We start from the raw sequence: 22,393 nt of genomic DNA on the forward strand, positions 1-22,393 counted from the left end.
GAACAGGTGGACACCAGAGACCGCAGAGAACACAAGTCACCCAGTACCATCAGTAACCACCAGAGGGAGCCCAAAAACAGAACTCACAACACGCTCCCCAGATCTGTTATATTATACAGTAGTCATGACCTCCCCCCAGATCTCAGTTATATTATACAGCAGTGACATGACCGCTCCCCAGATCTGTTATATTATACAGCAGTGACATGACCGCTCCCCAGATCTGTTATATTATACAGCAGTGACATCACCGCTCCCAAGATCTCAGTTATATTATACAGCAGTGACATGACCGCTCCTCAGATCTCAGTTATATTATACAGCAGGGACATGACCGCTCCCCAGATCTGTTATATTATACAGCAGTGACATGACCGCTTCCCAGATCTGTTATATTATACAGCAGTGACATGACCGCTCCCCAGATCTCAGTTATATTATACAGCAGTGACATGACCGCCCCCCAGATCTGTTATATTATACAGCAGTGACATGACCGCACCCCAGATCTCAGTTATATTATACAGCAGTGACATGACCGCTCCCCAGATCTGTTATATTATACAGCAGTGACATGACCACTCCCCAGATCTGTTATATTATACAGCAGTGACATGACCGCCCCCCAGATCTCAGTTATATTATACAGCAGTGACATGGCCGCTTCCCAGATCTCAGTTATATTATACGGCAGTGACATGACCGCACTCCAGATCTCAGTTATATTATACAGCAGTGACATGACCGCTCCCCTGATCTGTTATATTATACAGCAGTGACATCACCGCTCCCCAGATCTGTTATATTATACAGAAGTGACATGACCGCCCCCCAGATCTCAGTTATATTATACAGCAGTGACATGACCGCTCTACAGATCTCAGTTATATTATACAGCAGTGACATCACCGCTCCCCAGATCTCAGTTATATTATACAGCAGTAACATCACCGCTCTCCAGATATCAGTTATATTATACAGCAGTGACATCACCGCTCCCCAGATCTCAGTTATATTATACAGCAGTGACATGACCGCTCCCCAGATCTCAGTTATATTATACAGCAGTGACATGACCGCTCCCCAGATCTCAGTTATATTATACAGCAGTGACATGACCGATCTCCAGATATCAGTTATATTATACAGCAGTGACATGACCGCTCCCCAGATCTCAGTCATATTATACAGTAGTGACATGACCGCCCCCCAGATCTCAGTTATATTATACAGCAGTGACAAGACCGCTCCCCAGATCTCAGTTATATTATACAGCAGTGACATGACCGCTCCCCAGATCTCAGTTATATTATACAGCAGTGACAAGACCGCTCCCCAGATCTCAGTTATATTATACAGCAGTAACATCACCGCTCCCCAGATCTCAGTTATATTATACAGCAGTGACAAGACCGCTCCCCAGATCTCAGTTATATTATACAGCAGTAACATCACCGCTCCCCAGATCTCAGTTATATTATACAGCAGTGACATGACCGCTCCCCAGATCTCAGTTATATTATACAGCAGTGACATCACCGCTCTCCAGATCTCAGTTATAATAAGACATCACTAGTGACATTTCATCATTTTCTGTATAATTTATTGTACATTTGGGGGTCACAGATTGACGGTCGGATGGACACAGACATGTTGCTGTCGCCTATTATGGGCTCAGTGTTCTCAGTTTCTCCAGGGTCACCCCGGTCACAGGTCAATGCTCTGCTCCTCCACTAGGGGGCACACTCCTGAGCTTATAATGCTCTTCTGGGAGATTCCTCAGCCGCTCGGCCGCCTGACAGGGAAAGAAAACACAATATGAGGAAAATCCAGCGCGCAAGAGCGGGCGCAGCACCTGAGGCATGGAGCGCGCAGGGATATTCCTGCTCTACGCACCCCCAGGATACAGGCACAGACCCACAGGCTATCACGCCGTCCCTCAGAGTAGATGGTCAGCTCACCTGCTCTGCTGTCAGGTCCCGCTGACCCTGAGCCAACATCTCGTACCCCACCATGAACTTCCGCACCGAGGCGGAGCGCAGCAGCGGGGGGTAATAGTGCGCGTGGAGCTGCCAATGACCGCAGTCCTCTCCGAGGTGATGTCCGGTCGGGGCCCCTGCAGAGGAGAGGAGCAGAGGTGTCAGCGCAGGAGAACACACAGGGGATTATACAGCCGGATGGAGAAATGTCGCCCTGATGGACGTGACCTGGAGCAGGGGCATAAAACTGCCAGATATTACCAGAGTCCCACTAACACTAGAACATACAAAGAAGCCCAATAATCCGGCCAAAGTGCCGCCATATACAGTCACCAGGAGGAGGGGGCAGAGAAGACCCCCAAACACCTCGCGTTCTACATGTACAGGGGCTTTACAGTGTGCAGACAGACGTCCATCGGAAACAGATCTCTAACACTCTGGGTCGTGTTTGCTTCCGCTGCGGTCTCACCCACCGTGCCAGCCCATGGAGTACGGGAAGGAGATCTCAAACAGGTTGTCGTACTTGCAGAGGAGTCGCTTCATGATGGAAGCCAAGCCTGGGAACAGAAGACAACAGCACGAAAAGGGGGAACTACGTACAGAGATCGGCCCCGACCGCTGAGATAGGAGGTGAGAGGAGCAGGAGTACAGTCATGATGTGGGGCAACACAGAAAGAGGGAGGAGGAGGAGCAGGAGTACAGCCATGATATGGGGCAACACAGAAAGAGGGAGGAGGAGGAGCAGGAGTACAGCCATGATATGGGAGGAGGAGGAGAGCGGAGACCCAGAGAGGAGGAGGAGGAGGAACCCACAGAGAATAGGGGAGAGGGGACAGCAGAGACCCACAGAGGAGAGGGGGAGTGAGGGGCCCCAGATATAACCAGAAAGCACATCGGTGTCTATTACAATTACATACTGTCCCTCTCCGCATCGCTCAGGTACTGCAGTCTGGTCACATGACGGCGTGGTAGAAGAAGGGTCTGGAAGGGCCATACTGCCCAGTATGGGACCAGCACCAACCAGTGCTCATTCCTCAGCACCAGACGCTCCTAGAGACATGGCGATGTGTTAGCCACTGAGCCGCCCCCTTGCCCCCCGCACGTCGTACACCCACCTGTCGCTCCTCCTCTAGCCTCCCATACTCCAGTAACATTGGGGTGCCATGTGTCCGCAGATATTCCCGCTGTGTCCGGTCCTCAGTCTGAGCTTCGTTAGGAAGGAAATTACTTGCCCAGATCTTAAAGGAAAGAGAATAATAATCAGTCTATTTACATCCACATCAGCCGATGTCCTATCCGTGACATTTCTGTCTATAAAACATTATGATCATCTAACCACCTCCTCTGTCATCACACCGGAAAGTGAACGCCCCAAACTGCAGATCCAGCTCCAGTCATGGACATTGGAGGGTTAAAAACCACCATGATTATCTACCAAGGTCAAAAACATAATAGAAATAAACCAGAGATCAAAGTCCTGTAAATCAACTGAGCCGGGTGAGGAACAACTGCGCTTCTGAGGATGAGCTGGGGTGGGAGGACTGCGCCCGTGACCTGAGGATGAGCCGGGGTGGGAGGACTGCGCCCGTGACCTGAGGATGAGCCGGGGCGGGAGGACTGTGCCAGTGACCTGAGGATGAGCCGGGGTGGGAGGACTGCGCCCGTGACCTGAGGATGAGCCGGGGTGGGAGGACTGCGCCCGTGACCTGAGGATGAGCCGGGGTGGGAGGACTGCGCCCGTGACCTGAGGATGAGCCGGGGCGGGAGGACTGTGCCAGTGACCTGAGGATGAACCGGGGTGGGAGGACTGCGCCCGTGACCTGAGGATGAGCCGGGGCGGGAGGACTGTGCCAGTGACCTGAGGATGAGCCGGGGCTGGAGGACTGCGCACGTGACCTGAGGATGAGCCGGGGTGGGAGGACTGCGCCCGTGACCTGGGGATGAGCCAGGGTGAGAGGACTGTGCCAGTGACCTGAGGATGAGCCGGGGCGGGAGGACTGCGCCCGTGACCTGAGGATGAGCCGGGGCGGGAGGACTGTGCCAGTGACCTGAGGATGAGCCGGGGCGGGAGGACTGCGCCCGTGACCTGAGGATGAGCCGGGGTGGGAGGACTGCGCCCGTGACCTGAGGATGAGCCGGGGTGGGAGGACTGCGCCCGTGACCTGAGGATGAGCCGGGGCGGGAGGACTGCGCCCGTGACCTGAGGATGAGCCGGGGCGGGAGGACTGTGCCCGTGACCTGAGGATGAGCCGGGGCGGGAGAACTGCGCCCGTGACCTGAGGATGAGCCGGGGCGGGAGAACTGCCCCTTTGACCTGGGGATGAGCCGGGGTGGGAGAACTGCCCCTGTGACCTGGGGATGAGCCGGGGTGGGAGGACTGCGCCTGTGACCTGAGGATGAGCCGGGGCGGGAGGACTATGCCTGTGACCTGAGGATGAGCCGGGGCGGGAGGACTGTGCCTGTAAATTGAGGATGAGCCGGGGTGGGAGGACTGCGCCTGTGAGGACTGTGCCTGTGACCTGAGGATGAGCCGGGGCGGGAGGACTGCGCCTGTGAGGACTGTGCCTGTGACCTGAGGATGAGCCGGGGTGGGAGGACTGCGCCCGTGACCTGAGGATGAGCCGGGGCGGGAGGACTGAGCCTGAGACCTGAGGATGAGCCGGGGCGGGAGGACTGCGCCTGTGAGGACTGTGCCTGTGACCTGAGGATGAGCCGGGGTGGGAGGACTGCGCCCGTGACCTGAGGATGAGCCGGGGCGGGAGGACTGTGCCTGTGACCTGAGGATGAGCCGGGGTGGGAGGACTGTGCCCGTGACCTGAGGATGAGCCGGGGCGGGAGGACTGCGCCCGTGACCTGAGGATGAGCCGGGGCGGGAGGACTGTGCCTGTGACCTGAGGATGAGCCGGGGCGGGAGGACTGCGCCCGTGACCTGAGGATGAGCCGGGGCGGGAGGACTGTGCCCGTGACCTGAGGATGAGCCGGGGCGGGAGAACTGCGCCCGTGACCTGAGGATGAGCCGGGGCGGGAGAACTGCCCCTTTGACCTGGGGATGAGCCGGGGTAGGAGAACTGCCCCTTTGACCTGGGGATGAGCCGGGGTGGGAGAACTGCCCCTGTGACCTGGGGATGAGCCGGGGTGGGAGGACTGCGCCTGTGACCTGAGGATGAGCCGGGGCGGGAGGACTGTGCCTGTGACCTGAGGATGAGCCGGGGCGGGAGGACTGAGCCTGAGACCTGAGGATGAGCCGGGGCGGGAGGACTGCGCCTGTGAGGACTGTGCCTGTGACCTGAGGATGAGCCGGGGCGGGAGGACTGCGCCTGTGAGGACTGTGCCTGTGACCTGAGGATGAGCCGGGGCGGGAGGACTGCGCCTGTGAGGACTGTGCCTGTGACCTGAGGATGAGCCGGGGTGGGAGGACTGCGCCTGTGAGGACTGCGCCCGTGACCTGAGGATGAGCCGGGGCGGGAGGACTGAGCCTGAGACCTGAGGATGAGCCGGGGCGGGAGGACTGCGCCTGTGAGGACTGTGCCTGTGACCTGAGGATGAGCCGGGGCGGGAGGACTGCGCCCGTGACCTGAGGATGAGCCGGGGCGGGAGGACTGAGCCTGAGACCTGAGGATGAGCCGGGGCGGGAGGACTGCGCCTGTGAGGACTGTGCCTGTGACCTGAGGATGAGCCGGGGCGGGAGGACTGCGCCTGTGAGGACTGTGCCTGTGACCTGAGGATGAGCCGGGGTGGGAGGACTGCGCCTGTGAGGACTGCGCCCGTGACCTGAGGATGAGCCGGGGCGGGAGGACTGAGCCTGAGACCTGAGGATGAGCCGGGGCGGGAGGACTGCGCCTGTGAGGACTGTGCCTGTGACCTGAGGATGAGCCGGGGCGGGAGGACTGCGCCTGTGAGGACTGTGCCTGTGACCTGAGGATGAGCCGGGGTGGGAGGACTGCGCCTGTGAGGACTGCGCCCGTGACCTGAGGATGAGCCGGGGCGGGAGGACTGAGCCTGAGACCTGAGGATGAGCCGGGGCGGGAGGACTGCGCCTGTGAGGACTGTGCCTGTGACCTGAGGATGAGCCGGGGCGGGAGGACTGCGCCTGTGAGGACTGTGCCTGTGACCTGAGGATGAGCTGGGGTGGGAGGACTACGCCTGTGAGGACTGCGCCTGGCTACGTTGAGGGGCCAATGAAGGAAATCGTTCACTTTCTGTATCCCACATTACACAGAGCATCCTGTGCTGCAGAGGCTACAGGTCTCCACTAGGGGGCAGTACACACTGAGTTACCTGGCAGTGCGGGTGCGGGTTGGAGCATCCCATCATGGCACCTTTATTCTCAAAAATCTGGAAATAAGAGGAGAGTTGTCAGGAGGCGACATAGGACCAGTGCGGACAATCCACCGCGTCCTCCAGACTGACACATTGTAACAAACTATGAACACAATATAGCTGTGTGCTGCTGATGGGTTTAGCTCACTGAGGATTGCTCAGTCTGCTCCCTCCTCCACACACATCACCCCTCTAGCCCTGGTGTCTGCCCTTGTGGTGTACGGGGAACAGCTGCAGTACCAGACACAACCCTAAGCTAAGTGGGGCGCTGTCTTTGGGGGGGGGGGGGACGACGCACATCATTATTCTTAATGCAACTGTAGCAAATTTTTAGCAGCAAGATGGATTCAGAACCTCTACACGTAAACAAGAAGCTTTCTATTCACCGACAGCAAGCAGAAATCTGACAAACAATGAGGAATTGGAATAAACAGCAGTTACTGACATATAAAGAGAAATCCAGCAAAACCACCTTCTGCTCCACCTGTGCGGAGATAAACCGTCATCGAAGGGGCACGAGCCCTTGCCTTATGCAGGAGACATCGGATTAGTGAGCAGCGATATGCGTGGACTCGCCAGCTTTAAAAGACCATGAGACCTAACATATGACGTCACCCTTAATATTCCCATTAGATTACGTCCGCAGTTCAGAGCAATGAAGATCGTCCTCACCTGAACCCAAGGGTAAATGGCGCCTAAGTCAGTGTTTATCTCCGCCCACTTGTCAATCACGGCTCGGACCTCATCTGACGACATCAGTGGAAGAGTGATATCTGACCAGGGATGGAAGCACATAACCTGGCTGAGGAGACGAAAGAAGACACCCATAAAGTCAACGCAACCGAGAGACATGAAGAACTCGAGAGGGGTCAGTACATAAACAGTGGTCAGGGTGTCGGTAGGGCAGGAGAACAGGTCCGGGAGCGTGGCAGAGAGAAGGTCCGGGAGCGTGGCAGAGAGAAGGTCCGGGAGCGTGGCAGAGAGAAGGTCCGGGAGCGTGGCAGAGAGAAGGTCCGGGAGCATGGCAGAGAGAAGGTCCGGGAGCGTGGCAGAGAGAAGGTCCGGGAGCGTGGCAGAGAGAAGGTCCGGGAGCGTGGCAGAGAGAAGGTCCGGGAGCGTGGCAGAGAGAAGGTCCGGGAGTGCAGAGGACGGCGGAGACAGGGGCCAAGAAGACGGTGAAAAGATGGTCCGGGAGGACAGCAGAGGGCTTCTTGTGTGTCACATATAAATCAAAGATGTCAAAAGCCCCCACAGCATTTATACCACACCTATAATACAGCAACAGGACATAAATACCAAACTCCACGTGCAGATCTCGCCTGGAGCAGCGGGTGTTCATTGGGACCTGCAGGACAGAACATAAGGAGACTGGAATAGTGCCTAAAATATATCTAGATGTCTGAATTCTGCCATGACCAGGCCGTCTCATCCTCTACACTCCACAATGAGCCGGCCACCTCCTCTACTATTCCCTGCCATGATCCAGCCAACTCCTCCTCTTTTCTTCACCATAATTCCAAACTCCTCCTTTACACTCCCTCAGGACACGGCAGACCTCTCTCTTCAGCACTCGACGAGGATCCCACTGCCTCATCTAGACACCACCATGATCCTGCCGTATGCTCCCATTTATTCTATGGCCTTGACCTAGCCACCTCCTCCTCTAATCTCCTCCATCCATGACCCAACCACCTCCTCCTGTACTCACTACCAAGACCCAACCACCTCCTCCTCTACGCTCCCCCAAAACACAACAACTTCATCCTGTACTATCTACCAAGACCCAACCACCTCCTCCACTCTCAACCATAATCCAACCACCTCCTTCTCTACTCTCTATCAAGACTCAACCATCTTCTCCTGTACTCTCTACGAAGACCCAGCCTGCTCCTCTACTCTTCACCAAGACCCAACCACCTCCTCCTACTCTCTCCACCAAGACCCAACCACTTCCTCCTCTACTCTCCACCAAGACCCAACCACTTCCTCCTCTACTCTCCACCATGACCCAACCACCTCCTCCTACACTCTCCACCAAGACCCAACCACTTCCTACTCTCCACCAAGACTCAACCACTTCCTCCTCTACTCTCCACCATGACCCAACCACCTCCTCCTCTACTCTCCACCAAGACCCAACCACCTCCTCCTATACTCTCCACCAAGAGTCAGCTGCCTCCTTCTCTACACTCCTCCAGAACCCATCATCCTACTTCTGAGGATAGGTCATCAGTATCAGAGTGGCGGTGGTATGAAACCCAGCATACCCACCGATCAGCAGTTATTAGCTCTAGAACAGCGCAGCTCCATACACGGGTTAGTGGCCACTTCGGGGGACTGCACCACCGCCGCGCAGCTCCGTACATGGTTTATATCACACCGCCTATGGAGAAGGTAACAGCTGATCAGAAAAGGTGCCAGATTCAGACTCACACCGACCTCATATTGATGAGGAATCCTGTAGACAGGTCACCAATACGTTACTCTTGGACAATCCCCCGAATACTTGTTACAAATGCGCTGTCGTTAGTCTTCGCGGTGCTCACCTGGATCGGGGACATCCGGCTGCAGAGCCGGGAAGTCGTTGTCAAAGATAAAAGTTCCCGTATAGTCAGGATTTACCTTCAGGACAAAGAACGATGGAGAACGATAAAAGTGAGGATGAGGAGAGTTGGAGTCACAGGCTACAAATCAAACAGTGAAGACCAAACAATGTGTGAGAATTGCCATCATAGAGCAGGGCTTCCAGGTGATGGGCCGCGCATGACGGGAGGGGGGCTGCGCATGACAAGGTGGGGGTCACAAATAATGGGGGGGACCTGACGAGAGGGGTTGTGCTTGACAGGAGGTGGGTTGCCCATGATGGGGAGTCGCCCATGACAAGGGGGGTCACGCATGACAAGGGGGGGTCGAGCATGACGGGAGGGGGTTCGCGAATGACAGGAGGGGGTTGCACAAGACGGGGTCTCTCTTCCCCTCACCCGTAGACAGGACAGTGACCCCAGAGGCCATGGATTAGGAAGGTGCAGCCTCCAGGATTTGATTTCGGATCCTCCATCTGTTACATGAACTTCTTTGTGTGGCGATCACTAGGGACCACCCTGCAGCCCCCCCATTACCTGCCCCCCGGGTCTCCGGGCTCCGGGACACAGCGGATTCTCAGGGTCGTGTCTGGCAATCTCTTCCTGAGGAAGCTTCTCCAGCTGACCCTGCCACGGGCGGCCCATACGGTGCGCGGAAACCAGAACCCAATCATCATGAAGGGGGTTATACCGGAGGTGCTGGTGCTCTGCAAGACACGTACACAATGTCTACTATGTATCACCACAGTATCGACTATGTATCCAGCACTCCTATATAAAACCACAGTATCGACTATGTATCCAGCAGTCCTATGTAACACCACAGTATCTACTATGTATCCGGCACTCCTATATAACACCACAGTATCTACTATGTATCCAGCAGTCCTATGTAACACTACATAATCAACTATGTATCCAGCAGTCCTATGTAACAACACATCAATTATGTATCCATCAATCCTATTTAACACCACAGTATATAGACTGTATCCATCAATCCTATGTAACACCACAGTATATAGAATGTATCCAGCAGTCCTATGTAACACCTGCGTATTTACTATGTATACAGCACTCCTATGTAACATCACAGTATCTACTATGTATCAAGCAGTCCTATGTAACACTACATCATCAACTATGTATCCAGCACTCCTATGTAACACCACAGTATCTACTATGTATCCAGCACTCCTATGTAACACAACATCAACTATGTATCCAGCAGTCCTATGTAACACCTCAGTATCTACTATGTATCCAGCAGTCCTATGTAACACAACATCAATGTATCCATCAATCCTATTTAACACCACAGTTTATACTATGTATCCAGCAGTCCTAAGTAACACCACAGTATATACCATGTACCCAGAAGTCCCATGTAACACCACAATATCTACTATGTATCCAGAAGTCCTATGTAATACCACAGTATATACTATGTATCCATCAGTCCTATGTAACACCAGTATATACTATGTATCCAGCAATCCTATGCAACACCATAGCATTAAAAATCCAGCAGTCCTATGTAACATCACTGTATCTAGTATGCATGCAGCAGTCCTATGTAATAACGCAATATTTACTAAGTCTCCGGCAGTTCTATGTGACACCACAGCATCTACTATATATCCAGCAGTCCTATGTAACATCACAGCATCAACCATGTATTAAGCAATCCTATGTAACATCATAGCATCTGTTATATATTCAGCAGTCCTATGTAACACTACAGCATCTACTATGTATACAGCAGTGTCACGATTCACACCGTTACCGTCACCCCCAAGTCACGGATTGAGGTGACTTTAGGCCAACAGATGGCTATCACATGTGCAGGGGGGCTTATCTTAGTTATCCCTCCACTGCTACAATGTGATGAAAAAAAACACACACAAGGCTATTGACCTCTTAGTTTACAGCAGGGGCTTATTCTAGTTATCCCACTGCTCTTCAATATACCACGAACTGCAGGGATTTATGTATATCCCACTTACAGTTCCACTTGAAAACTTGCAGCTCTCTGGCGCCCCCTTCACCCTCAGGTCAGACTAGGTACTGCACCTAGGGTAATTAGTCGCCAGAAAGGCTGCCTGCTATGTACTGGCTATTGGGCACGCTGCAGCGAGGCGATATAACTACTCCCACTCAGGCAGGAATAATAATTATCAATGCCGCAGTTGCTACAACGACTCCCCAAGGCACAGCACACGGTATGCTGCCACCAGGTTCGTTTAAACAGGTCCGAAGCTAACCCAAAACAGTAGCGTAATTCCCTTCAGAAGACTTAGGGTACGTTTTAGAGCAGAAGAACGAATCTAGTATTTTAAATATTATACTTCATAAAATATTTAAGGCAGTGTTTATAAAAAGTTATATAAAGATGTTACAATATGTGTTGTGAATTCCGCTCTTGGGCTCCCTCCGGTGGTTGTAAGTGGCACTTTTGTGAGTTCTGCTCTTGGGCTCCCTCCGGTGGTTTTAAGTGGAATGGCTGCTCCTTGGATTTAGCAGTCTGCAGCTGCTTCCACTGATTGTCTTTCTGCTCGGCTATTTATGCCTGGCTCTTCCCTTCAGCCAGTGCCACTTGTCAATGGTTCCTGGTTGGATTCACATCTCTCTTGGATTTCCCTGATATCCTGACCAGTTCAGCAAAGATAAGTCCTTTCTTTGCTCTTTTCTGTCCACATATTGTGGACTTATTCGTTCTGTGCATTCTATGTTTTGTCCAGCTTGTCAGTATCGATTAATTCAGTTAAGCTGGAAGCTCTGGGAAGCAGATTTACCCTCCACACCTTTAGGCAGGTGTGGAGATTTTTGTAAACTCTGTGTGGATTTTTGTAGTTTTTAATACTGACCGCACAGTATTCCGTCCTGTCCTATCTATCTAGCTAGACTGGCCTCCTGTGCTACATCCTGGTTTCATTCTACGTATGTCTTTGCCCTCTCCACTCACAGTCATTACTTGTGGGGGGCTATCTATCCTTTGGGGATTTTCTCTGAGGCAAGATAGTTTTCCTGTTTCTATCTTTAGGGGTAGTTAGTTCTCAGGCTGTGACGAGGTGCCTAGGGAGTGACAGGAACATCCCACGGCTACTTCTAGTGTTGTGTTGAGCTTAGGGACTGCGGTCAGTACAGGTACCACCTCCTTCAGAGCCTGTCCCATGTTGCTCCAAAACCACCAGTTCATAACAGTACAAGTGGCCAAAAATGAATTAAATGCATCTCAAAAGAAGGAAAAAAAAATTCTGAGCCATTTTTTTTTCTGTGCTCTGTTTTGTCTTTTTTTTCCTCTTGATCTCTGGGTGGTTCAGGATTTATGCTCTGGCATGGATGTTCAGGGTCTGTTTTCTCGTGTGGATCAACTTGCTGCAAGAGTACAGAGTATCCAAGATTATGTTGTCCAGACTCCGGCTTTGGAGCCTAAAATTCCTACTCCTGATTTGTTTTTTGGGGACAGATCCAAGTTTTTGAACTTTAAAAATAACTGCAAATTGTTTTTTGCTTTGAAACCCCTTTCTTCTGGTGATCCCATTCAGCAAGTTAAAATCATCATATCCTTGCTGCGTGGTGACCCTCAGGACTGGGCATTCTCCCTTGAATCAGGGGATCCGGCATTGCTGAATGTAGACGCATTTTTTCAAGCGCTCGGATTATTGAATGACGAACCTAATTCTGTGGATCATGCAGAAAAAACCCTGTTGGCCTTGTGTCAAGGTCAGGAAGCGGCAGAATTATACTGCAAGAAATTTAGGAAATGGTCTGTGCTCACTAAATGGAATGAGGATGCTCTGGCTGCCATTTTCAGAAAAGGTCTTTCTGAAGCCCTTAAAGATGTTATGGTGGGCTTCCCTACGCCTACTGGTTTGAGCGAATCTATGTCTCTAGCCATTCAGATTGATCGGCGTCTGCGCGAGCGCAAAGCTGTGCACCATATGGCAGTGTCCTCTGAGCAGAGTCCTGAGCCTATGCAATGTGATAGGATTTTGACTAGAACAGAACGGCAGGAATTCAGACGTCAGAATAGGCTGTGTTTTTACTGTGGTGATTCTGCTCATGTTATTTCCGATTGCCCTAAGCGTACTAGGAGGGTCGCTAGGTCTGTTACCATCAGTACTATACAGCCTAAATTTCTCTTATCTGTGACCCTGATTTTCTCATTGTCGTCCTTTTCTGTCATGGCATTTGTGGATTCAGGCGCTGCCCTGAACTTAATGGACTTAGAATTCGCCAGGCGCTGTGGTTTTTCCTTGCAGCCTTTGCAGAGCCCTATTCCTTTGAGGGGCATTGATGCTACACCATTGGCCAAGGATAAACCTCAGTACTGGACGCAGATGACCATGTACATGGCTCCAGCACATCAGGAAGATTGCCGTTTTCTGGTGTTGCATAACCTGCATGATGTTGTTGTACTGGGTTTTCCATGGTTACAGGAACATAATCCGGTGCTGGATTGGAAAACTATGTCTATGACTAGTTGGGGTTGTCAAGGGGTACATAGTGATGTTCCTTTGATGTCAATTTCCTCTTCCCCCTCTTCTGAGGTCCCTGAGTTTTTGTCGGATTTCCAGGATGTACCGTATATACTCGAGTATAAGCCGAGATTTTCAGCCCAAAATTTTGGGCTGAAAGTGCCCCTCTCGGCTTATACTCAAGTCAAGGTGGGTGGCAGGGTCGGCGGGTGAGGGGGAGAGGGTGCTGAGGTATACTTACCTAGTCCCAGCGATCCTCGCGCTGTCCCTGCCTTCCCACGGTCTTCTGTGCTGCAGCTTCTTCCCCTCTTCAGCGGTCACGTGGGACCGCTCATTACAGAAATGAATAAGCGGCTCCACCTCCCATAGGGGCGGAGCCGCCTATTCATTCCTCTAATCAGCGGTGCCGGTGACCGCTGATAGAGAAAGAAGCTGCGGCACCGAAGACCAGGCAGAGGGACAGCGCGAGGATCGCCAGGACTAGGTAAGTATAGCATATTCACCTGTCCTCGTTCCAGCCGCCGAGCGTCGCTCCATCTTCCCGGCCGGCGCCTCCATCTTCCCGGCCACCGTATATGGGCACAGCTATGGGGCACAATGAACGGTGCAGAGCACCGTATATGGCACATCTATGGGGCACAGTGAACGGTGCAGAGCACCGTATATGGCACATCTATGGGGCACAGTGAACGGTGCAGAGCACCGTATATGGCACATCTATGGGGCACAATGAACGGTGCAGAGCACCGTATATGGCACATCTATGGGGCACAGTGAACGGTGCAGAGCACCGTATATGGCACATCTATGGGGCACAGTGAACGGTGCAGAGCACCGTATATGGCACATCTATGGGGCACAATGAACGGTGCAGAGCACCGTATATGGCACAGCTATGGGGCACAGTGAACGGTGCGGAGCACCGTATATGGCACATCTATGGGGCACAGTGAACGGTGCAGAGCACCGTATATGGCACATCTATGGGGCACAGTGAACGGTGCAGAGCACCGTATATGGCACATCTATGGGGCACAGTGAACGGTGCAGAGCACCGTATATGGCACATCTATGGGGCACAGTGAACAGTGCAGAGCACCGTATATGGCACATCTATGGGGCACAGTGAACAGTGCAGAGCACCGTATATGGCACATCTATGGGGCACAGTGAACGGTGCAGAGCACTGTATATGGCACATCTATGGGGCACAGTGAACAGTGCAGAGCACCGTATATGGCACATCTATGGGGCACAGTGAACGGTGCAGAGCACCGTATATGGCACAGCTATGGGGAAATATGAACGGTGCAGAGCACCGTATATGGGGCACAGCTATGGGGAAATAATGATCTATTTTTATTTTTGAAATTCACCGGTAAATGCTGCATTTCCACTCTAGGCTTATACTCGAGTCAATAAGTTTTCCCAGTTTTTGTGGCAAAATTAGGGGGGTCGGCTTATACTCGGGTCGGCTTATACTCGAGTATATACGGTATTTGATGAGCCCAAGTCCAGTTCCCTTCCTCCACATAGGGACTGTGATTGTGCTATTAACTTGATTCCAGGTTGTAAGTTCCCTAAGGGCCGACTTTTCAATCTGTCTGTGCCAGAGCATGCCGCCATGCGGAGTTATGTTAAGGAATCTTTGGAGAAGGGGCATATTCGGCCGTCTTCGTCACCATTGGGAGCGGGTTTCTTTTTGGTTGCTAAGAAGGATGGCTCCTTGAGACCCTGTATAGATTATCGTCTTCTTAATAAGATCACGGTCACATTCCAATACCCCTTGCCTTTGCTTTCTGATTTGTTTGCTCAGATTAAGGGGGCTAGTTGGTTTACTAAGATTGACCTCCGAGGGGCATATAATCTTGTTCGTATTAAACAGGGTGACGAATGGAAAACTGCATTTAATATGCCCGAAGGCCATTTTGAATACCTCGTGATGCCATTCAGGCTCTCTAATGCTCCATCTGTGTTCCAATCTTTCATGCATGATATTTTCCGCAATTATTTTGATAACTTCATGGTTGTATATTTGGATGGTATTTTGATTTTTTCCGATGATTGGGAGTCTCATGTGAAGCAGGTCAGGATGGTATTCCAGATCCTTCGTGATAATGCTTTATTTGTGAAGGGGTCTAAGTACCTATTCAGAGTTCAGAAGGTCTCTTTTTTGGGTTTTATTTTTTCTCCCTCGTCTATGGAAATGGATCCTGTTAAGGTCCAAGCTATTCATGACTGGATTCAACCCACATCTGTGAAGAGCCTTCAAAAATTTTTGGGCTTTGCTAATTTCTATAGCCGTTTCATTGCCAACTTTTCCAGTGTGGTTAAGCCCCTTACTGACTTGACGAAGAAAGGCGCTGATGTGACGAATTGGTCCTCTGCGGCTGTTGAGGCCTTTCGGGAGCTTAAACGCCGATTTACTTCTGCCCCTGTGTTGCGTCAGCCGGATGTTTCTCTTCCTTTTCAGGTTGAGGTTGATGCTTCTGAGATTGGGGCAGGGGCCGTTTTGTCTCAGAGGCATTCTGATGGTTCTTTGATGAAACCGTGTGCTTTTTTTCCCAGAATGTTTTCGCCTGCGGAACGCAATTATGATGTCGGCAATCGGGAGTTGTTGGCTATGAAGTGGGCGTTTGAGGAGTGGCGACATTGGCTTGAGGGAGCTAAGCACCGCGTTGTGGTCTTGACTGATCATAAAAATCTGATTTACCTCGAGTCGGCCAAGCGGCTGAATCCTAGACAGGCTCGATGGTCCCTGTTTTTCTCCCGTTTTGATTTTGTGGTCTCGTATCTTCCGGGATCTAAGAATGTTAAGGCTGATGCCCTCTCTAGGAGTTTTTTTGCGTGATTCTCCTGGAGTCCTTGAGCCGGTTGGCATTCTTAAGGAAGGGGTGATTCTTTCTGCCATCTCCCCTGATTTGCGGCGGGTGCTTCAGGAATTTCAGGCTGATAGGCCTGACCGCTGTCCAGTGGGGAAGCTGTTTGTTCCTGATAGATGGACAAGTAAGGCAATTTCTGAGGTTCATTGTTCAGTGTTGGCTGGTCATCCTGGGATTTTTGGTACCAGAGATTTGGTTGCTAGGTCCTTTTGGTGGCCTTCTTTGTCGCGGGATGTGCGTGCTTTTGTGCAGTCCTGTGGGACTTGCGCCCGGGCCAAGCCTTGCTGTTCCCGCGCTAGTGGGTTGCTTTTGCCTTTGCCGGTCCCTGAGAGGCCCTGGACGCATATTTCCATGGATTTTATTTCGGATCTTCCTGTTTCCCAGAAGATGTCTGTTATCTGGGTTGTTTGTGACCGGTTCTCTAAAATGGTCCATCTAGTACCTTTGCCTAAGTTGCCTTCCTCCTCAGATTTGGTTCCATTGTTTTTTCAGCATGTGGTTCGTTTTCATGGCATTCCGGAGAATATTGTGTCTGACAGAGGTTCCCAGTTTGTTTCTAGGTTTTGGCGGGCCTTTTGTGCTAGGATGGGCATTGATTTGTCTTTTTCTTCGGCGTTTCATCCTCAGACTAATGGCCAAACTGAGCAAACTAATCAGACCTTGGAAACCTATTTGAGATGCTTTGTGTCTGCTGATCAGGATGATTGGGTGGCTTTCTTGCCGTTGGCCGAGTTTGCCCTTAATAATAGGGCTAGTTTGGCTACTTTGGTTTCACCTGTCTTTTGCATTTTTGGTTTTCATCCTCGTTTTTCTTCTGGGCAGGTTGAGCCTTCTGATTGTCCTGGTGTTGATTCTGTGGTGGATAGGCTGCAGCAGATTTGGACTCATGTGGTGGACAATTTGGCGTTGTCTCAGGAAAGGGCTCAACGTTTTGCTAACCGCCGTCAGTGTGTTGTTCCCCGGCTTCGTGTGGGGGATTTGGTTTGGTTGTCTTCTCGTCATGTTCCTATGAAGGTTTCCTCCCCTAAGTTTAAGCCTCGGTTTATTGGTCCTTATAAAATTTCTGAAATTATTAATCCGGTGTCTTTTCGTTTGGCTCTTCTTCCAGCCTCTTTTGCCATTCATAATGTTTTCCATAGATCTTTGTTGCAGAGATAAGTGGTGCCCGTTGCTCCCTCGGTTGATCCTCCTGCCCCGGGGTTGGTTGAGGGAGAGTTGGAATATGAGGTTGAGAAAATTTTGGATTCTCGTTTTTCGAGGCGGAGGCTTCAGTATCTCGTCAAGTGGCCAGGAGGATAACTCTTGGGTTGTTGCCTCCGATGTCCATGCCGCCGATTTGGTTCGTGCTTTTCACTTGGCTCGTCCTGATCGGCCTGGGGGCTCTGGTGAGGGTTCGGTGACCCCTCCTCAAGGGGGGGGGGGGGAGTACTGTTGTGAATTCCGCTCTTGGGCTCCCTCCGGTGGTTGTAAGTGGAATGGCTGCTCCTTGGATTTAGCAGTCTGCAGCTGCTTCCACTGATTGTCTTTCTCCTCGGCTATTTATGCCTGGCTCTTCCCTTCATCCAGTGCCACTTGTCAATGGTTCCTGGTTGGATTCACATCTCTCTTGGATTTCCCTGATATCCTGACCAGTTCAGCAAATATAAGTCCTTTCTTTGCTCTTTTCTGTCCACATGTTGTGGACTTATTCGTTCTGTGCATTCTATGTTTTGTCCAGCTTGTCAGTATCGATTAATTCAGTTAAGCTGGAAGCTCTGGGAAGCAGATTTACCCTCCACACCTTTAGTCAGGTGTGGAGATTTTTGTAAACTCTGTGTGGATTTTTGTAGTTTTTAATACTGACCGCACAGTATTCCGTCCTGTACTATCTATCTAGCTAGACTGGCCTCCTGTGCTACATCCTGGTTTCATTCTACGTATGTCTTTTCCCTCTCCACTCATAGTCATTACTTGTGGGGGGCTATCTATCCTTTGGGGATTTTCTCTGAGGCAAGATAGTTTTCCTGTTTCTATCTTTAGGGGTAGTTAGTTCTCAGGCTGTGACGAGATGCCTAGGGAGTGACAGGAGCATCCCACGGCTACTTCTAGTGTTGTGTTGAGCTTAGGGACTGCGGTCAGTACAGGTACCACCTCCTTAAGAGCTCGTCCCATGTTGCTCCTAAACCACCAGTTCATAACAAATATGAGACAATTGAAAATAAGTACAAAGTAATTATAAAATAAAGGGATTAAATGAGAATAGGTAAAACTCACATGTTCTCAGCTCATTTCAGGCAAAACCAGGCTAGTGGGCGGAGCTCCCAAATGTCCCAATGCATCAGGACTGGCAGTCAGGGCTCCTCAAGTCAGACTCAGACAGACTCTGAAGGCTGGGAAAAGTGGAGTCACTTAAATAACCACAGCCTCGTGACATCACTAACAGGGCTGGTTTCCTCAGACCCTCATATCTCTTCAGTCTTACTAAATTTAACACAAGTTTGTCTAATGCCTGTATCTCCGCTACAGAACATGTCAGAATCATAACACACCCAGCATTCATCTTATATTAACATTGGCGTTCTAATGAGACCAAATTTGGGCTTGATGGGATGCATAGTTTCAGAGAAATCCGTAATCTGTCCCTGCTGGAACTAGAGGCTCAGGCTTACAGTGGCGGATAGATCTGCCGATGGAGGTTAGCAAGATATACTTATTATTTTTCTAACCCAAATCGGTGGCCCAGAATCTTACAAGATTAGGACAAAGAGCCTCATGTTTTAAAAGAGAGATCAGACCAGTTTCAGCCGGTACAATTGCCTATTGCAACTACAGCGGTTGTATAAATTCCTTTGGTGGGAGCATAGGAGTAAGTCGCTCCAAACCTGGAATTTGCAGCAAGAAGCAATAAAAACCTCTTCTACACACATTGAAAAGAAAAGCTAAACCCTGAAGTAAAGGGGGGTCAACGCCCACCCTATAGGTGCTGGCAATGAGAGACTAAAACTTATATTCCACTTCCTGCCGCCTCCAACTCAAAAATATTTCACGGATCCGCACATTCCTAAACCAAGAATCTGCAAAAACCCTAGTCCATGCCCTCATCATCTCCCGCCTTGACTACTGTAACCTCCTGCTCTGTGGCCTCCCCTCTAACACTCTTGCACCCCTCCAATCTATTCTAAACTCTGCTGCCCGACTAATCCACCTGTCCCCCCGCTATTCCCCGGCCTCTCCCCTCTGTCAATCCCTGCACTGGCTCCCCATCACCCAGAGACTCCAGTACAAAAGCCTAACCATGACGTACAAAGCCATCCACAACCTGTCTCCTCCATACATCTGTGACCTCGTCTCCCGGTACTTTCCTGCACGCAACCTCCGATCCTCACAAGATCTCCTTCTCTACTCCCCTATTATCTCCTCTTCCCACAATCGCATACAAGATTTCTCTCGTGCATCCCCCCTACTCTGGAATGCTCTACCACAACATATCAGACTCTCGCCTACCATCGAAACCTTCAAAAAGAACCTGAAGACCCACCTCTTCCGACAAGCCTACAACCTGCAGTAACCACCGATTGACCAAACCGCTGCACGGCCAGCTCTACCCTCACCTACTGTATCCTCACCCATCCCTTGTAGATTGTGAGCCCTCGCGGGCAGGGTCCTCTCTCCTCCTGTACCAGTTGTGACTTGTATTTTTCAAGATTATTGTACTTGTTTTATTATGTATACCCCTCCTCACATGTAAAGCGCCATGGAATAAATGGCGCTATAATAATAAATAATAATAATAATAATAATAATATTATACATTATCCTCACAAGCAGTCCTATGTAATACCACAGATAACACAGTGATACCTCTCCGAGTACAGATAATGTGGTAGATGTCACTTGCAGTCCTATGTAACACCACAGATAACAGTGATAACTCTGAGTACAGATAATGTAGTAGATGTCACCTGCAGTCCTATGTAACACCACAGATAACAGTGATAACTCTCTGAGTACAAATAATGCAGTAGATGTCACCTGCAGTCCTATGTAACACCACAGATAACACAGTGATAACTCTGAGTACAGATAATGTAGTAGATGTCGCCTGCAGTCCTATGTAACACCACAGATAACAGTGATATCTCTCTGAGTACAAATAATGCAGTAGATGTCACCTGCAGTCCTATGTAACACCACAGATAACACAGTGATAACTCTGTGTACAGATAATGTAGATGTCACCTGCAGTCCTATGTAACACCACAGATAACACAGTGATAACTCTCTGAGTACAGATAATGTAGTAGATGTCACCTGCAGTCCTATGTAACACCACCGATAACACAGTGATAACTCTCTGAGTACAGATAATGTAGTAGATGTCACCTGCAGTCCTATGTAACACCACAGATAACACAGTGATAACTCTCTGAGTACAGATAATGTAGTAGATGTCACCTGCAGTCCTATGTAACACCACATATAACACAGTGATAACTCTCTGAGTACAGATAATGTAGTAGTCTCCTGCAGTCCTATGTAACACCACAGATAACACAGTGATAACTCTCTGAGTACAGATAATGTAGTAGATGTCACCTGCAGTCCTATGTAACACCACAGATAGCACAGTGATAACTCTCTGAGTACAGATAATGTAGTAGTCTCCTGCAGTCCTATGTAACACCACAGATAACACAGTGATAACTCTCTGAGTACAGATAATGTAGTAGATGTCACCTGCAGTCCTATGTAACACCACAGATAGCACAGTGATAACTCTCTGAGTACAGATAATGTAGTAGATGTCACCTGCAGTCCTATGTAACACCACAGATAACATACAGCATAATACAAATTTAAAATAAACAATTTACAAGGAAAAGAACCCCACAAACATCCATTACACCAGAATCTGATAATTTGGAATCTCTTCTGTTCTGACTTCCTGCAATAAACAACATGTAGAATAAGGAGCAGGGTCCTGTAAAGTGGGAGCTGGAATCGTCCAAGTCCTGACCGCGCTCCCCCCATATAACACAGAATGGTTCCTACCGCTGGGCAGGAAGACAGCGAGCGGCTCCATCACTGTGCAGAGGAAGAAGCAAGTGTGAGAGTGATCCTGATCATGTGACCAGCTGATCACATGACTGCCAGGAAGTCAGCGCCGGAGAATTCAACCCACAATACCTGACAGGAGGAGCGATACTGTGCAGTGTATATATATATATATATATATACAGGGCAGGAGGAGCGATACTGTGCAGTGTGTATATATATATATATATACAGGACAGGAGGAGCGGTACTGTGCAGTGTATATATACAGGACAGGAGGAGCGGTACTGTGCAGTGTATATATACAGGACATGAGGAGCGGTACTGTGCAGTGTATATATACAGGACAGGAGGAGTGGTACTGTGCAGTGTATATATATAGGACATGAGGAGCGGTACTGTGCAGTGTATATATACAGGACAGGAGGAGCGGTACTGTGCAGTGTATATATACAGGACAGGAGGAGTGGTACTGTGCAGTGTATATATACAGGACAGGAGGAGCGGTACTGTGCAGTGTATATATACAGGACAGGAGGAGCGATACTGTGCAGTGTATATATACAGGACAGGAGGAGCGATACTGTGCAGTGTATATATACAGGACAGGAGGAGCGGTACTGTGCAGTGTATATATACAGGACAGGAGGAGTGGTACTGTGCAGTGTATATATACAGGACAGGAGGAGTGGTACTGTGCAGTGTATATATATAGGACATGAGGAGCGGTACTGTGCAGTGTATATATACAGGACAGGAGGAGCGGTACTGTGCAGTGTATATATACAGGACAGGAGGAGCGGTACTGTGCAGTGTATATATACAGGACAGGAGGAGTGGTACTGTGCAGTGTATATATACAGGACAGGAGGAGCGGTACTGTGCAGTGTATATATACAGGACAGGAGGAGCGATACTGTGCAGTGTATATATACAGGACAGGAGGAGCGGTACTGTGCAGTGTATATATATAGGACATGAGGAGCGGTACTGTGCAGTGTATATATACAGGACAGGAGAAGTGGTACTGTGCAGTGTATATATATAGGACATGAGGAGCGGTACTGTGCAGTGTATATATACAGGACAGGAGGAGTGGTACTGTGCAGTGTATA

General features: G+C 50.2%; 1 protein-coding gene across 2 annotated transcripts; it reads right to left on the bottom strand.

Annotated features, from left to right (window-relative positions):
• Positions 1-1,581: 1,581 nt before the first annotated feature.
• GALT (galactose-1-phosphate uridylyltransferase) lies at positions 1,582-21,353 on the bottom strand. 2 transcript variants are annotated; one of them, XM_069745856.1, is made up of 11 exons: positions 21,276-21,353; positions 9,419-9,588; positions 8,846-8,921; positions 7,596-7,644; positions 6,972-7,101; positions 6,258-6,314; positions 3,095-3,217; positions 2,897-3,029; positions 2,453-2,536; positions 1,962-2,116; positions 1,582-1,795 (listed from the first exon to the last, which is right to left on the bottom strand). In XM_069745856.1, exons 1-11 carry the CDS (start codon positions 21,304-21,306, stop codon positions 1,715-1,717), a joined length of 1,089 nt encoding a protein of 362 aa, XP_069601957.1. In that variant the 5' UTR covers positions 21,307-21,353; the 3' UTR covers positions 1,582-1,714. The 2 variants fall into 2 exon arrangements, with proteins under 2 accessions (XP_069601957.1, XP_069601958.1); XM_069745857.1 differs by lacking the exon at positions 21,276-21,353 and having other exon boundaries at positions 7,568-7,644; positions 9,419-9,554.
• Positions 21,354-22,393: the final 1,040 nt, after the last annotated feature.

This window comes from Ranitomeya imitator, chromosome 1 (genome assembly GCF_032444005.1).
Source record: "Ranitomeya imitator isolate aRanImi1 chromosome 1, aRanImi1.pri, whole genome shotgun sequence".
Lineage (NCBI taxonomy): Eukaryota > Metazoa > Chordata > Amphibia > Anura > Dendrobatidae > Ranitomeya > Ranitomeya imitator.